The sequence below is a fragment of the Saccostrea echinata genome, unplaced genomic scaffold (genome assembly GCF_033153115.1).
Source record: "Saccostrea echinata isolate AGI-Se365-2 ecotype Australia unplaced genomic scaffold, CSIRO_AGI_Sech_v1 ptg000030l, whole genome shotgun sequence".
NCBI lineage: Eukaryota > Metazoa > Mollusca > Bivalvia > Ostreida > Ostreidae > Saccostrea > Saccostrea echinata.
Genome location: NW_026889779.1, coordinates 27,367,501 through 27,386,211, shown reverse-complemented (window position 1 = coordinate 27,386,211; position 18,711 = coordinate 27,367,501). Strand labels below are relative to the sequence as shown.

General features: G+C 34.8%; 1 protein-coding gene across 1 annotated transcript in view; it reads left to right on the top strand.

The window, feature by feature from the left end:
* The first annotated feature begins 10,056 nt into the window (after window positions 1–10,056).
* LOC133197618 (flotillin-2-like) overlaps window positions 10,057–18,711 on the top strand; it is a 9,587-nt gene continuing 932 nt past the window's right edge. Inside the window, exons 1-9 of the mRNA XM_061333725.1 lie at window positions 10,057–10,209; window positions 12,091–12,172; window positions 12,558–12,772; window positions 12,880–13,112; window positions 13,865–13,984; window positions 14,176–14,390; window positions 15,021–15,204; window positions 15,312–15,455; window positions 18,453–18,711. The exon at window positions 18,453–18,711 is cut by the window's right edge and continues 932 nt beyond it. Of these exons, the coding sequence (XP_061189709.1) occupies window positions 10,161–10,209; window positions 12,091–12,172; window positions 12,558–12,772; window positions 12,880–13,112; window positions 13,865–13,984; window positions 14,176–14,390; window positions 15,021–15,204; window positions 15,312–15,455; window positions 18,453–18,485 (1,275 nt within the window). The 5' untranslated portion in view covers window positions 10,057–10,160 and the 3' untranslated portion in view covers window positions 18,486–18,711. The remainder of the gene's footprint in view (window positions 10,210–12,090; window positions 12,173–12,557; window positions 12,773–12,879; window positions 13,113–13,864; window positions 13,985–14,175; window positions 14,391–15,020; window positions 15,205–15,311; window positions 15,456–18,452) is intronic.

Below are 18,711 nucleotides of genomic sequence, written 5' to 3'. Positions count from 1 at the left end.
TTTAAATCTGGAACATGTGGTTATAATTACCATTTACTTATATACAGAATTTCATATTCTATAATGGTAGATTTGTCATTATGATACTGAAATGTTCAATTTACGTCTGAGAGAGAGAGAGAGAGAGAGAGAGAGAGATTCCCTCTTAATCCCAATCCTCCTATCCATTTACATAGACCAAAAATTAGTTCTATATCAGTCACACCCATTCTTTATTAAATGTTTTCTGATTTCATAGTCAGTCATGGTCACATCCTGTATATTTTTCAGCTTAAAAAGTATCACACGAAGCGCACGTGTGTTGACCTGTCAATCAAAATCACCCGACGCTGTATGCACTGCAATAAAATAGCCTGAGTTCGAAATGATCTTGAAGTATGATCTTTAAGTAAATTCAATTCAACAAACTTGTGAAAAAATAAAATAAAATAAAAAAATAAAATATCTCGGTATTATAAACTTCGATTGTGGGACGTGGAGACCGGTCCTTTGGATGAGATCGTATAAATCGAGGTCCCGTGTCGCAAAAGGTGCTGGCACAGAAAAGATTCCTCACTGATCAATGGCGATAAGTGCCAAACTATAGGACAAAAATTTGCAGTCTCCACCGGCGAGTGCTGGCGTCTCCATGTGAGTGATAAATTCTCGAGAGGGACGTTAAAGAACAAACAAACAAACAAAAAAAGCAAATTTGCGAATTTATCATATATACACCCGTAGTTGGTGCATCACTTTTATTTAAACTTTGGAAGGATGACAAAGAAAAAATTTAATTAGAAATTTTAATGAACTAAGCTAACAACCTACTCATTGTTAACACTTTGACCTGTTTCAAAGAAAGTGGGTCCCAACAGTAACGCACTAAAATCATTTGACTCTGACACAGATTTAGTGTTTCGGTGGTGCAATACGAGGCTTATATTAGAATTTTAAATAGGTTACTAATTAGCTGTGAATGAAGATGTGTTACTGACTAAACATTTAATACAAGTATGAAAACGGGCATCTCCAGCATACGTTTGAATTCTACATATCATTTACATGAATAGAATGGATTGATCATAACACGAGAGCGTTTGATTATCTAATACGCTAAATGATTTTCTTGTCATATAATGTGAGGATTTGACCAGTGTGATAAATGGGCCAAATGATTCTAAGAGAAGAAGATGAATAGTCAATCAATTAATCAATCAATCAATTAATCAATCAATCGATTGCTGAATAATTACTGTAATTGAATAATCTTTCTTATAGGTATGCTGTCAAATCTTCATATTATATTATATTCAAAACTCAGTGACTTTACGTTTAACTTGATACTAACTTAATTCATTATATTTTTTTATAACACCATCACAATTATGCCAGAACATATACACAGTAAAGTTTATGATAGTACGATGTTCGTTCGTCTGTTTGTTTGTCTTAGAAATGATTGCAAACATTTTTTTTTTAAATGCTAATTATCCTTGCTCTATGATATACGTAAATCTCTCATAGGTGCCAAATGCATTATACAAGATTGATCATGAAAATCAAAGTACCTTAAGTACCGAAAGGACTTTCCTCCAGTTATTTATTTCTTTCACAGTAAATATGATATGTACGTTTTTTACACAGAAAAAAGCAAATTCTTACAGATTTAGTAGAACGGAAGACTTTTTTGTTGCCATGGCAACAAGAGTCTAGTTATTATTATTATTATTCCTCCCAAATTTTGTGAGCGCGATTACTCAGAGATGGTTGGATAGATTTTCACAATTTTTCACATGATAGTAGGCTGATATATGAAGTTTATATAAAATTCCGTTTTTTGAAAAATTCACTTCCGGTCCGAATTTACGGCCGAATTTCCAATTTTTAAATGGACTTTTGTCCGGAATTTTTCTCGGAAACGGTTTGAGGTAAAGATGTGAAATTTACAGGGGTATTAGATCATGACATTCTCTTTGTTTCGAAGTTGTTTTTGTGTGTTTCCGGTACTTCCTGTTCGAACCGGAAGTGAACTTGTGTTTGGTCAATTTTCAACTTTTTTGTTTTTTAATATTTTTTCAAGATATTATTATGTATAACAGAGGTTCTTCTACAAATACTAAATATATAATTTGTTTTGAAATCAGATTCCACATTTTGTAGATTTTCGGTGCCCTCATTTTCCCTATTTACCTAGTGTGTAGACAATGGGCAAAGAAAGATAACTCTGACTTGTAAGTGAGAATAGAACTTTCGAGATAAAGGCGGAAATAGTATCGATGACGTTAGAGACATATACACTCTCCATATCAAAATATTTAGACGTTCTATATTCACTCTTCAAAATTTAAGAGGACGTTGGTTACCGCTTCCAGTGCATGTAAAGTTTGAAGTTGCCAGTGTAGTGTAAGTCTGTATTGACAGTTAGTTAATTTACACATGAATATATCTAAAAAAAATTAATATATATATGCTAGGTAGCTAATTCAAGTAAATATATTATAAGCACTGAATATACATTTATAGTGATGTACAGGCATGCAGTTTTATCTATTTCGTATATTAAGTTCAGAATACGATAGTTATAAGCCTTCTATAATGCAGACGATTTATTATTCTCTATGATCTGAATGCGAAATTATCCCGATTTCCGAGTTTTACTTTCGATATTAAAAAATATTACATACACTCAAAAAAGGAATTAAGCGATAGAAAATTGTAATACAGTACTGTTTTAAAGCCTTTATAAATAAATTGATATCTGCCACTTAAAGAAAATCAATCTATAGATTAGATTTGGTTATTACATATATATTTGATAAAAGGTTAAATTATTTATGACACATGATCTATACTCTATATACCCAAGGAATTATAAAAGATGTGAAAAGGCGACTCTTGGATTCTTGTGAAATACTCAAAGAGTTAAAGAGTGTGTGAAATAATGGTACGCCATATGTTTCTTTTGAAAAAAAAAACATGATAAAAAAAATTGTACAGGTCTGTTGATATGTGGGATTAGTATATCTGAATGAACACAATTTTATGCAATGATATATAATCATGTACATGCAACTGACGTCCGTACTTTTCCTTGTAATTCATAAAATTATCTAATTCCTTTGAAGCCCCCCCCCCCCCGTCTTGAATTTGAATTATATATTCGTTTTAGATTTAAATCTGGAACATGTGAATAACATTACCATTTACATGTATACAGAATTTCATATTTTATAATTATGAAATGTTCAATTTACATGTCTGAGAGAAAGAGAGAGAGAGAGAGATTCCCTCTTAATCCCGATCCAGACCAAAAATTAGTTCTTTATCGGTCACACCCATTCTTTATTAGATGTTTTCTGATTTCATAGTCAGTCATGGTCACATCCTGTATATTTTTCTGCTTAAAAAGTATCACACGAAGTGCACGTGTGTTGACCTGTCAATCAAAATCCCTTGACGCTATATGCACTGCAATTAAGTAGCCTGAGTTCGAAATAATCTTGAAGTATGATCTTTAAGTAAATCTGCTGCAACAAACTTGTGAAAAAAATAAAATAAAATAAAAAATAAAATATCTCGGTATTATGAACTTCGACTGTGGGACGTGGAGACCGGTCCTTTGGATGAGATCGTATAAATCGAGGTCCCTTGTCGCAGAAGATGCCGGCATAAAAAAGATTCCCCACTGCTCAATTGCGATAAATGCCAAAGTATAGGACAAAAATTTACAGTCTCCACCGGCGAGTGGTGGCGTCTCCATGTGAGTGAAAAATTCTGGAGAGGGACGTTAAACAACATACGTATAATCAATCAATCAATCAATCGATTGCTGAAGAATTACTGTAATTGAATAATCTGTCTTATAGGTATGTTGTCAAATCTTGATATTATAACTTTACAAAACTCAGTGACTTTACGTTTAATGTGATACTAACTTAATTCATTATATTTTTTTATAACACCATCACAATTATGCCAAAACATACACACAGTGAAGTTTATGATAGTACGGTGTTCGTTCGTCTGTTTGTTTGTCTTAGAAATGATTGCAAACATTTTTTTTTTAAAATTGCTAATGATATACGTATATCTCTCATAGGTGCCAAATGTATTATACAAGATTGATAATGAAAATCAAAGTACCTTAAGTACTGAAAGGACTTTTTTCCAGTTATTTTTTTCTTTCACAGTAAAGATGATATGTATGGTTTTTACACAGAAAAAAGCAAATTCTTACAGATTTAGAAGAACGGAAGACTTTTTTGTTGCCATGGCAACAAGAGTCTAGTTATTATTATTATTATTATTATTCCTCCCAAATTTTGTGAGCGTGATTACTCAGAGATGGTTGGATAGATTTTCACAATTTTTCACATGATAGTAGGCTGATATATGAAGTTTATATAAAATTCCGTTTTTTGAAAAATTCACTTCCGGTCCGAAGTTACGGCCGAATTTCCAATTTTTAAATGGACTTTTGTCCGGAATTTTTCTCGGAAACGGTTTGAGGTAAAGATGTGAAATTTACAGGAGTATTAGATCATGACATTCTCTTTGTTTCGAAGTTGTTTTCGTGTGTTTCCGGTACTTCCTGTCCGAACCGGAAGTGAACTTGTGTTTGGTCAATTTTCAACTTTTTTGTTTTTTAATATTTTTTCAAGATATTATTATTTATAACAGAGGTTATTCTACAAATACTAAATATATAATTTGTTTTGAAATCAGATTCCACATTTTGTAGATTTTCGGTACCGTCATTTTCCCCATTTACCTAGTGTGTATACAATGGGCAAAGAAAGATAACTCTGACTTGTAAGTGAGAATGGAACTTTCGAGATAAAGGCGGAAATAGTATCGATGACGTCAGAGACATATACACTCTCCATATCAAAAATATTTAGACGTTCCATATGCACTCTTCTAAATGTAAGAGTACGTTGGTTACCGCCTCCAGTGCATGTATAGTTTAAAGTTGCCAGTGTATAAGTCTGTATTGACAGTTAATTGATTTACACATGAATATATCTAAAAAAAAAAAATTAATATATATGCTAGGTACCTAATTCAAGTAAATATATTATAAGCACTGAATATACATTTATAGTGATGGACAGGCATGCAATTTTATCTATCTCGTATAGTAAGTTCAGAATACGATAGTTATAAGCCTTCTATAATGTAGACGATTTATTATTCTCTATGATTTGAATGCGAAATTATCCCGATTTCCGAGTTTTATTTTCAATATTAAAAAATATTACATACACTCAAAAAGGAATTGAGCGATATAAAATTGTAATACAGTACTTTTTAAAGCCTTTATAAATAAATTGATATCTGCCACTTAAAAGAAAGAAAATCAATCTATAGATTAGATTTGGTTATTACATGTATATTTGATAAAAAGTTAAATTATTTATGACACATGATTTATACTGTATATATACCCAAGGAATTATAAAAGATGTGAAAAGACGATTCTTGGATTCTTGTGAAATACTCAAAGAGTTAAAAAAAAAATATGTGAAAACGCGATTCTGTGTGAAATAATAGTACGGTATATGTTTCTTTTGAAAAAAAAACCATGATAAAAAAAATTGCACAGGTCTCTTGATATGTGGGATAAGTATACCTGAATGAACACAGTATATAATTATGTACATGCAACTGACGTCCGTACTTTTCCTTATAATTCATAAAACATAAAACTATCTAATTCCTTTGAAGCCCCCCCCCCCCCCCGTCTTGATTAATATTTGGAGACGTTCGTGCAGCTAGGCATTTGAATTATATATTCGTTTTAGATTTAAATCTGGAACATGTGAATATAATTACCATTTTCATGTATACAGAATTTCATATTCTATAATGGTAGATTTGTCATTATGAAATGTTCAATTTTCGTCTGAGAGAGAGAAAGAGAGAGAGAGAGAGAGGGGGAGAGAGAGATTCCCTCTTAATCCCGATCCTCCTATCCATTTACATAGACCAAAAATTAGTTCTATATCGGTCACACCCATTCTTTATTAAATGTTTTCTGATTTCATAGTCAGTCATGGTCACATCCTGTATATTTTTCAGCTTAAAAAGTATCACACGAAGTGCACGTGTGTTGACCTGTCAATCAAAATCCCTTGACGCTGTATACACTGCAATTAAGTAGCCTGAGTTCGAAATGATCTTGAAGTATGATCTTTAAGTGAATCTGATGCAACAAACTTGTGAAAAAATAAAATAAAATAAAAAATAAAATATCTCGGTATTATGAACTTCGATTGTGGGACGTGGAAACCGGTCCTTTGGATGAGATCGTATAAATCGAGGTCCCTTTTCGCAGAAGGTGCTGGCATAAAAAAGATTCCCCACTGCTCAATTGCGATAAGTATAGGACAAAAATTTGCAGTCTCCACCGGCGAGTGGTGGCGTCTCCATGTGAGTGATAAATTCTGGAGAGGGACGTTAAACAACATACGTATAATCAATCAATCAATCAATCGATTGCTGAAGAATTACTGTAAAAAAAGAAAAAAAGCAAATTCTTACAGATTTAGTTCAATAAACATTTTCAATACTAGTAAAAGGTTAGGTTTGGAAATAAGTTGGGGGGGGGGGGGCAGGCCACCCCCTCCCCCCCCCCCCCCCGATACTACATGTCTGATGGTGAGGGCCCAGAAGATCCTGAATTTTACTAAATATTTCATTCATTTTCTTGCAGAACAAACATCATGCCATTTAGGTTTTGTTTAGAAAATAAAAGAATTATAGTAATATTTCTTGTTGTTTTAAAGCAAAGTTATGCTTCCATGGAAACTTATTGTACATGTGGTTTAGGCTAAATATTTAACCGATATAAGGTATATTTCTTTTAAATTAAAAAGCAAAGTATATTCAATGTTAATTATTAACCAAAAAATATCGTATTTTAAAACATATACTAGTTTATAATAGCATTCAACGATGTGTTTGAAATTTTTCTCAAAGATCTTTAAAAATTTCAAATATTAAGGAAAATTTACAAATAATGAATGATTTATTTGGATTTGGCAATGATTTAATAAAGGATTTCATTTTATTATATAGTCGTGATAATATAAAATTCAAATCGAAACAGTATGACACAAAATAAATTGAAACTCGAATGTTTGTTGGATGGTATAGAGATTTTATCTTCAAATAACCTCTCTCTCTCTCAGGTCCTCTACCCTAGGGTGGTTTTTTTTTTTTTTTTTTTTTTTTTTTTTTTTTTTTTTTTTTTTTTTGAAAATGATGTGTACGCCACTTGCGTATTTGCGTATAGGCAGCTACGCCCCTGGCTGTTGATACTTTTTTTTGGGGGGGGGGGATGGAAGTACATGTACTTGCGAACGTTTAATTACGTCCCTGAGCATTTATTAGTCAGCCCCCGGGCTGACTAGTTACGGGGATGAAACTGCAAGTGCGCTTGCGTAATTTGGAATTCTGGGAAAAAGAGGTACACGACTTGTTCTGAAGAAACTCGTGCTATTTGCTCCAACCAAAGGGCGTGATTCTTCACAAACACCCTCTAAACAAAGACTGCATTGTTCTTCGACGAAAAATTAAAGAAGAGATTGTTCTAAGTGGGAATATGATACTATGAAAATATTTCAGTGCTTATAGAAGATGAGAAGCTTATAGAAGATGGGAAGTTTATATGCAGAGCACATTTAACACTTGATATATATGTACCCTCAATCGCCGTTGCAAGTTCACGGATTTGTGTGTATTCCTCTGAATGCCTGATGCAAGACTCCCTCGATCAATACCTTGCATAAGACATGTATGGGTCGGAATTCACACAATAATCCACTTGCACAAAGGTCCCTAAACAGTGGAAAAAAAGAATCTCTTTTTCACTTTAATGATGAAAGTTATGAAAACATCAGAAGATCACTTAAGATGTGTAAAGTCTTATAATTTACACGATGATAGACATGTAAGTGCCGCTTGTGCACCTGAACCGCGCCCACAGGTGAGAAACTGACCACAGTAGAACTGCGATAGTTGAGAGAAACTGCGCGGATTTATAGACAGCCCCCCCCCCCCCAATTAGAGAGAATGAGCGAGATGGAATCCAGTATCATTCTAGGGTATACGTACAGTATGTATGAAATATTTTGAATTTCCAGTTTATTGCTTTATTTTGGAAGCAATTCTTTTCTTTCCTAATAACACTGAAATGAATGTTTAAATTTAGAAATTGAATTATATATACATACAGTATGCACCCCTCCCCCTTCCCCTATCATGCATTGCCTCGAACCTGCACGATTAAAAACTTTTATCTAATAATAATTAACACAACCTAACCCGAGGTCTACCTTCCTTTTAAGCATCATAATCTATATCATTTATAGAATTTAACAGTAGGTTACAGCATTGCAAGCTGTTGCTTAGGGGATGATCATTTCAGGGGGAGGGGGGCTTACAGATTTTGGAAATAAATAATCTGTCCTCGAAAATGTTGTCAATGAAAATAAATAATCTGTCGTCGACTGGGCAAGAAAATAAATGATCTGTCCAAGACTAGTTCTAGACCCCCCCCCCCCTCCGGGAGTTTTCAACTTTGATTTTTTTTTTTTGGCTTGTCAGGCTTTTCATTTAAGAAGAAATAAATAATCTGTCTTTGTTTTTTTGGAAATAAATAATCTGTCCTTCACCGACATGAAAATAAACAATCTGACTCGGTAAAATTTGCCCCCCCCCCCCAACCTCTCCCTCAGAATCAAATAGCTGTCCCTTAACAGGAGGTCAGTGTCGCTAAAAAATTTTCTTAATGTTTCATCGTAACTTAGCAGTATTTAATTTATGATAAACTTGTACATCTATATATTTTAAAAAATAACCTGTTTAAAAATAAAACTTAATCTTTTGATGTAACAGGTGTATTTGCGATTTTTTTTAGATAATGGCTTCTTTCTTAATAAAACAAACTGATAATTCAAATGCGATCAAAGGAAAAAAAGGTCAGTTGAACCTTGTGTCCATATCGTTTCGCGATACCAAGTGAAAACAAATCAATCTCAATTTCTCGGGCCTTTCCGACAAGACGAAAAACAACCACTTCTTTTTCCAAGATTGCAGGAAAGGCCCGAGAAGATGCGATTGATAACAAATAATTAAATTTTTTTTAATATTTCCAGTGCCGATCATTCGAATAAACCTTCTTCATTAATTACCAATTCCAACAAAAGTTTTATCTAAGTATTGTATCGACTTTACAAATCGTAAAAAGCCTTCATTATTTGTGATAAGTTGTTGCTTAAATAATGTAGCACTAAACTACCAATTCCAAGAAAAGTTATAGCTAAATAATGATATACTGAAGAATTTAATAAAACAAAAATCATCGCAGATTTCTTTTTCATTGTGACGTCATAATCAAATGTGCACAAGAAAGTCGCCCAAATCATATAAATTGCGTACCCAGTTTTAACGACGTCAGCAAACCCGCGACCTACGTTAAATTTAGAAATTGAATTAAATATACATTCAGTATGCACCCCTCCCCCTCCCCTATCATGCATTGCCTCTAACCTGCACGATTAAAAACTTTTACCCAATAATTAACACAATCTAACCCAAGGTCTACCTTCTTTTTAAGCATCATAATCTATATCATTTATAGAATTTAACAGTAAATTAAAATTGAAAATGTATACATTCTTCAACGTTCAATGATTGGGATCACAATGGCTTTGTTCATTTCTGAGACGAACTGTATCTGATGTCCGCGCCCAAGAGAAATTAATTGGAGGTCATCATAAAGATCACGATGTAACCTAACTAAAATTTATTCTATGCTTTATTATTTATTATGTACAGCATTATGTTACAAATAACAAAACGGCTGGGCGAATTTTAACTTAGACGACAATGACTTTTAATGAACACAACATGATGGATAAAACAAATCATATACCATCACAAAACAAGAAAGAAACTTTCTGTATTCCAGTGGCTGACTCTCAGCTTTTTTTTAAAAGCTAACCTTGTTCACCATGCTAAGGTGCGCCCGCGGTCTTGCTCTGATCCGTCCGGATCTTCTGATCTATTCCAGTTTGACTTTTACAGTAAGCGACCCGATTTCACAATAACCAAAATATTGTTGGCTACATTGCTTAATAGTCTCATCTTGAGCAATACCTCGGAGATTGTAGAAGATGGGGAACATAAACACTGTTGGACCAAATGAAGCACTGATAATTTCAGGTAATTTTCTTGTTAGGCCTCTCAAATTTGCAAAAATTGAATGCTACATCCATTGGCGATAATACTCGGGAAGATAGCCATGAATGCAGTTCCGGTATTATGTTACAGTGACCCAGCCCATCCATCAGCAGCATTTCTTTGGCCCGAACACCCAAACATAAATTGCTCTTCCGCTTGAAGACCATGTTTTGATTTCTTAATTCATATATTACAATTAATTAGCCACCCTGATATTATAAACACTTGTACCTGTTTACGTCGTAGTAACACTAGCATTTATAGGCATTCACCAGGGGGTCGTAACATAAAGCTTGCTAAGTTTTTGACTTAAGTAGGGTCATAAGTATGTTTTAGGTGCAATCTTAAGACCTGCCTAAGTACTACTTAAGTATGTCTTAAACCGTAACATAAAACGGACTTAGCTAGGTCTTAGCTAAGTCAAACTTAAGTTCATAATATGTTTTATTGATCATCCTAGTTTTCCAATTTATTTATATATGTATTTGTAAAAATGATTTAGTTACGTTTTTAATCACATGTATATTAGAGTTGACGTCCTTACCTATCGGTTTTAGCTAGGTTAGATTTGATTTAGTTAAAATTAATTCTGTTTAAATAATTCTGAATATTTGAAAACAAATATTGCACGATCACAAAGTGGCACTAGTGATTCATTGTAAATGCATGAATATTGTTTATCACTCGAGCCTACGATGTTTTCAGTTTACCGTTTGTTGTTATTCTTCCGTTTGACAAATGTTCACTTGCTTTAAAATTGTCACTCTTGCAGATATGGCCGATAACCGAACGTCTAGGTACTTGAAATTGAAACTCTTAATAAAAAAGTTAAAAAAAAAAAAAAAAAAAAAACAGGGGCATTTTGAATTTTTTTCCCCTCCCATATCAGCAAGCAGAGACTACAGACGTTTTATAATATACTTATTTACAATTTAATGAAGGGTGGAAAAGAATTTTCAGAAAACAATTTTTCGTATATCTCCAACTTATCAACTCTCTCTCTCTTGAGCGTTAACGGTAGTGAACCCCTGTCTGAATCCTCACTTGTTGCGTTCTACATTCAATCTAATATACAGAAAATATTTATTGATTCTCTACTCATCATCCTTTACTTCGCCTGCAATTTTTAAAATCATTTCATCTCATTTTTTCACAGTGAGCCAACAAATTTATGATTACTGTATACAATTTACTTACAATGATTAGTGTCTGTGTTGACCTAGGTCCCACGAATATTTCACACGTATCCCAAAAATAATATTTTGCAGTTACATGCATGTCATTTAGAGAGTGATATTGGAATAAGTGATGTATACCCCCCCCCCTTCCCCCGGACGAAAAACTAAAATTCCTATACAAGTGTATTAGATAGAGAAAATTATTTTTTTAATGCATGATATTAATAGAGGATTGTTTTAATATAATAAATCAACCTTAAATAGTTCTAAATATGTGTTTAAGAAACATGAGAAAGTTAAGACATACTTAAGTCACCTCTACCGGCCGCCTAAGTTTTGCTAAGATTGTCAAATCTTAGCACGCTTCTAGTTATGGTCTTAACTTTAAGACTGTACTTAAGTCCTACTTAAGCATGGTCTTAGACTTAAGTACCCTTTATGTTATGACCCCCTGGTGCGGCAGTTCATAATGAGGTTAATTTTAAACTGCAGCATCAGATAAGTATGGATGGAGTAAATTGATACAATCCATGAGTCCTTTTATGTATATATCTTTAAAAAAGATACACTTAAAAAAAAAAAATGAGAAAATTTTAAATCCCTAAACTGTCAAAATTAAATTTCTATGTAATTATTTGAAACAATTTATGTATGTGACAAATGTTCTGCTCTATCTTAACAACAGGAGGCTGTTGTGGCTCCCAAGGGAGGAAGACCATTGTTGGAGGATGGGGCTGGTCATGGTGTTTAGTGACTGATGTTCAAAGGTAAGTCATTTAACATAGCAACTTCTGATAATGTGATATCACTACCATGAAATGATGTATAAAATTTCTGTTGCTGGCACAAGAATGTTAAATTGTAGTTTAAATAAATGCCTGAAAATATTTTATTAGACCACATGGCCTTAGGGATGGGGAAGTCCCCCCCCCCCCAATAATTTTGCCAATATATAGTATACTATAGAAAACAAAGCTACTTTTTATGGATTTTCCCTCTCAAAACTTGGTATCATGTTTACTATAATATTTCAATTCAACATATATTTATATAGTGTCAACAAAAACAATGGAGGGGCAGGCCCCTTTCCCATTTACTGCAAGAAAAAAGCGATTATACATCAAACACATGTATATCTGAATCTTATTTCAGGATATCCTTGGAAGTAATGACATTGAACCCTGTATGTGAAAGTGTAGAAACCTCTGAGGGTGTGCCAGTTACTGTGACAGGGGTCGCTCAGGTCAAGATCATGAAAGAACCAGAGCTATTGAAGACTGCTTGTGAACAGTTCCTGGGAAAAAGTGTCCATCATGTTGAATCAGTAATTCTGCAGACATTAGAGGGTCATCTCAGGTCCATTCTGGGTATGTATAATAACTCTGTAATTGGCAATAAATATAATGTGGTCAGTATAATCATGATTATGAAATTTAATGACAGATCTCTTTAACATGATTGTTATATTGTCCAGGTACTTTGACTGTGGAGGCAATTTACCAGGACAGAGATCAGTTTGCTCAGCTGGTAAGAGAGGTTGCTTCCCCAGATGTGGGCAAGATGGGGATTGAAATTCTTAGCTTTACCATCAAAGACATCAGTGACAAAGTGGAATACCTGACGTCTCTTGGGCGAGCCCAGACTGCCAATGTTAAGAGAGATGCGGATATTGGTGTAGCAGAGGCAAACAGGGATGCAGGAATTAGGGTAAGATACATGTATTCCTGGGATTTTTCTTACTTAAATCATTGTGTCAATGAATTTACTTTGATTCTCTTGTATATTCTTTGCACTTAGCAATGAACTTATTTAGTATTGATATACAGTTGAACCTTGGTATCTCGAACACGGATATCTTGATTATCATGGATATGTCGAAGTAATTTTGAGGTCCCAACTACTTATTCCTTAAGTATTTTACCCTGGATATCTCAAATCCTTGGTCATCTCGAAGTATTTTCTCGGTCCCTTCCTTCAAGTTCGAGATAATGAGGTTTGACTGTATTTCCTTCTTTTGCAAGGACATTGTTTCGTATCACTTCATGATTGTGTTTGTATGCATGTGTGTGTGTTCAGATAATATTTCTGATAGTTTTAGGCCTAGAATCATTGAACTATGCTAGTTAATGTATTTTAGGGGCATGATGACTTTGATTATGTTGCAGCCCAAAAGTAGGATGGGATGACCTCATTTTGGAAATATACATTTATGCATATAAAATCCTATCGTATTCTAAATGAAACAGTACATTATTGTATCTTAGATTACTATTATGGTACGGTTTTATAGGCTCTGTAGTATGCACTGACAATGAGACTCTGAAAGTCTCTTTTGAATTTAATTATGTGAATGGCATTAGAAATATCATTTCTTCAAATAAAACTGTCAAAGAAACGGAACAATATTATCTAATCAAAAACCACAGGTTACTAATTTGTGACATATGTTTTTAAAACAGGAAGCAGAGTGTGACAAACAGCTGATGGACACCAAATTCCAAGCAGACACAAAGATTGCCGATTCTTCCAGGCAGTACCAGATGATGAAAGCCTCATTTGATATGGAGGTCAATGCAAAGGTTAGTGAAAATGTTAAAGTTCAAGGTAAAATCTGTCAATCAACCAGATCATCATACAAATAGCTTAATTAAGTTTTCGTCAAAAAGAGTCTGATTGTCTAAGATTGTGAAAGACACTTCTATCATCTGTTAGAGTCTGTTGGCATTATGTGAATGTTTTATCAATATGATAAATAAATTGTGGTCCACAGAAAGCTGAAGCAGAGTTGGCGTACCAGCTACAGGGAGCTCGTGAGAGACAGAGGATCAGACAGGAGGAGATAGAGATAGAAGTGGTGGAGAGGAGGAAACTGATTGATGTGGAGGAGAAGGAAATCCTGAGGAAGGAGAAGGAACTGATCGCTACCGTCAAGAGACCAGCAGAGGCCCAGGCTTACAAGGTGGAACAGTTGGCTGAAGGTCAAAGGTTAGTGTAATTTGATGCAAATGTACATGTATGTAATAAAGTTCTTGTATTTGGAAGGGGAAAGATGGTTATGCACAAGTAGGTGATGTTTTCAAAGGGAGCTAATCCTTAATTTCTTTGACTATTGTTGATTGGATGCATACATGATTCTTAAAAAGCTTAATGTTATCAAAATACCATGTAATCACACATTTTTATTATTCTTTATTTTAAAAGTTGATGAGAATTACATCTACATATTTTGCAAGGGAAAAAGTTTGTTTTGAATAGAGACTGTCTCATTCACAACAAAGTCAAGATTACTTTAAGGCACAGCTTATCAAAAAAAAATTTTGCTTCAATATTAATTAAATATTAATATTAGATACTGATTTTTTTTCAAACTAAGTTTCTTTTCCTCTACACAAAGCAAGTTAATAAAATGGTGTTGATGCATTTTGTATGAAAATGCTAATATATTTCTGAAATGTATTTTGTATATGCTGGTTACCTGACATGCACAAAGTTCCATACTTTTTGAATGAACTTGTATGTAGATGTTTTTGGACATCTATCTAAACATAAGTGTCTTGAAAGTTTACTTTAGGAGTGTGTTTGATACTCTTTACATGATACTGTGTTCCTCTGTAGGAGACAGACAGTAGAGGTGGCACATGCCGAGGCTGAGAGAATCCGTCTGATTGGTGGATCTGAGGCTGGTGCAATTGAGTGTGTGGGTAAAGCAGAGGCAGAGAAGATGAGACTTAAGGCCTCGGCTTACAAACAGTACGGAGAAGCTGCTATGTTATCTCTGGTTCTGGAGACTCTGCCAAAGGTAAGTAAAGGCAACACTATTGAGAATTATTTGTATTTTTGATGAAGTTAATCAAGTTTGCTCCACACAGTTCTGTAATAATCCAAATAATAAATTTCTTCACTCAGATTGCTGCTGAGGTTTCCGCCCCTCTTGCTAAGACAGATGAGATTGTAATGGTTGGAGATGACAGAACGACCAGTGAAGTGAGTCGTTTGGTGAGCCAGCTACCTCCTGCTGTACAAGCCCTCACAGGAGTGGATCTCTCTAAGGTCAGAACACTGGGATATTATTATGTAAAGTCCTTGACATTTGGTGAATATATACATGTACAAGCCTTCACAGGAGTGGATCCCTCTAAGGTCAGAATACAGGGAGATTGTTATGTAAAGTCCATCTCTCAAAGGTCAGAATACAGGGATGTTGTTATGTAAAGTCCCTGATATTTGGTGAATATCTGTATAGTCAGGACAAGTACGCTGTAAGTGTTGTCTTCCAATATTTGTTTGAAACTCACTGTAAAGATCTACTTGCCTGAGAGAATTGTCTTTATCAAAAATTATTTTTATTACATACATGTATGTAATAAAACCATAGAAGTTGTTATATCATCTGCTCTGCAGCTGGTAAAAAGATGTCTTGGCTCTTTAAAGCAATTAGGTGACTACAACTCAGTTGACATAACTTTCAATCCGGACTGTATAGACTGATGAGTTCTGCCACTTGGCTTGTTACAGTACAATCAAGGGATTTGAGAGAGATTTATCTATGTAATTTTAAGAATAAGCAATTTTAACACATCCAGCTGTGTGTCGATACAGACAAATTTGTTCACCCGCAGCGAATTTATATGTCTAAGCCAGTCAGGCACTGGTTATTTCAAGCACTGTTCAAGCATGTGTTGAATTTCAAAATAACTATACTATGTGCATGACAAATTGCAAAGGAAATATTCACTTTTATTGGATCAATCAATGAATGCAAATATAACAAATTGTATAAATATGATAGATGCACATTACAAATACATGCATTTTATTTTGTTTATTCATATAGGTGATTAATGAAGTTGATGTAATTCTGATATTGTTGAACACTTTTTAGCTCACCTGAGCTGAAAGCTCAAGTGAGCTTTTCTGATCACCTGTTGTCCATCGTCCGTCCGTCTGTCCGTCTGTCTGTCCGTCCGTCTGTAAACTTTTCACATTTTCAACTTCTTCTCAAGAACCACTGGGCCAATTTTAACCAAACTTGGTACAAAGTATCCTTGGGGGAAGGGGAGTTTAAATTGTTAAAATAAAGGGCCAAGTCCCCTTACAAGGGGAGATAATCAAGAAAAGACAAAAATAGGGTGGGATCATAAAAAAATCTTCTTCTCAAGAACCACTGGGCCAGAAAAGCTGAAACTTATATGGAAGCATCCTGGGGTAATGTAGATTCTAAATTGTTAAAATCATGACCCCCGGAAGTAGGGCGGGGCCAGAATAGGGAATCCAAGTTTTACATTGAAATATATAGGAAAAATCTTGAAAAATCATCTTCTCAAGAACCACTGGGCCAGAAAAGCTGAAACTTGTATGGAAGCATCCTGGGGTAGTGTAGATTCTAAATTGTTCAAATCATGACCCCCGGGGGTAGGGCGAGGCCACAATAGGAAATACAAGTTTTACATTGAAATATATAGGAAAAAATCTTCTTCTCAAGAACCAAGGGGCCAGAGAAGCTGAAACTTATGTGGAAGCATCCTGGGGTAGTGTAGATTCTAAATTGTTCAAATCATGACCCCCGGGGGTAGGGCAGGGCTACAATAGGAAATACAAGTTTTACATTGAAATATATAGGAAAAAATCTTGAAAAATCTTCTTCTCAAGAACCAAGGGGCCAGAGAAGCTGAAACTTATGTGGAAGCATCCTGGGGTAGTGTAGATTCTAAATTGTTCAAATCATGACCCCCGGGGGTAGGGCGGGGCTACAATAGGAAATACAAGTTTTACATTGAAATATATAGGAAAAATCTTGAAAAATCTTCTTCTCAAGAACTACTGGGCCAGAAAAGCTGAAACTTATGTGGAAGCATCCTGGGGTAATGTAGATTCTAAATTGTTCAAATCATGACCCCTGGGGGTAGGGCAGGGCCACAGTAGGAAATACAAGTTTTACATTGAAATATATAGGAAAAATCTTTAAAAATCTTCTTCTCAAGAACCACTGGGCCAGAAAAGCTGAAACTTATGTGGAAGCATCCTGGGGTAATGTAGATTCTAAATTGTTAAAATCATGACCCCCGGGGGTAGGGCGGGGCCACAATAGGGAATCCAAGTTTTACATTGAAATATATAGGAAAAATCTTGAAAAATCTTCTTCTCAAGAACCACTGAGCCAGAAAAGCTGAAACTTATGTGGAAGCATCCTGGGGTAGTGTAGATTCTAAATTGTTCAAATCATGACTCCCGGGGGTAGGGCGGGGCCACAATAGGAAGTACAAGTTTTACATTGAAATATATAGGAAAAATCTTTAAAAATCTTCATCTCAAGAACCACTGGGCCAGAAAAGCTGAAACTTATGTGGAAGCATCCTGGGGTAGTGTAGATTCTAAATTGTTCAAATCATGACCCCTGGGGGTAGGGCAAGGCCAGAGTAGGGAATACAAGTTTTACATTGAAATATATAGGAAAAATCTTGAAAAATCTTCTTCTCAAGAACCACTGAGCCAGAAAAGCTGAAACTTATGTTGAAGCATCCTGGGGTAGTGTAGATTCTAAATTGTTCTAATCATGACCCCCGGAAGTAGGGCGGGGCCACAATAGGAAATACAAGTTTTACATTGAAATATATAGGAAAAATCTTTAAAAATCTTCTTCTCAAGAACCACTGAGCCAGAAAAGCTGAAACTTATGTGGAAGCATCCTCAAGTAGTGTACACTCTAAATTGTTCAAATCATGACCCCGGGGATGGGGGCGGGGGGGAGGGGCACAATAGGGAATCCAAAGTTTTACATTGAAATATATAGGAAAAATCTTTCAAAATGTTCTCAAGAACCACTGGACCAGAAAAACTGAAACTTATGTGGAAGCATCCTGGGGTAGTGTAGATTCTGAATTTTTCAAATCATGGCCCCTGGGGGTAGGGCGGGGCCACAATAGGTATTACAAGGGGGGAAGTCTTGTAATGAACAGCATGGCCAAAGTTACTCAGGTGAGCGATGTGGCCCATGGGCCTCTTGTTTTATTCTACATCTTTATTACTGTATACATTTCGTATTTGCAGGTTGTGGGTAAAATCCCAGGTGCCACATCATAGAAGTTGTGTGTTTCTGAAACCCTGCATGCATGGCCAATGGGACAATTAACAAATACCCGTTGTGGACATTGTGTTATTATTGTGTAGATTTCTTTTTTACACATGTTGACAGTCCATCGATCGATTAACCATTAGCAGCATATATAACAGTCATATTGTCTGCATACTTATACATATTCATTATAAGGGCTTTAGTAAACTTATGTCAAAGTTATATTTCTGTTAA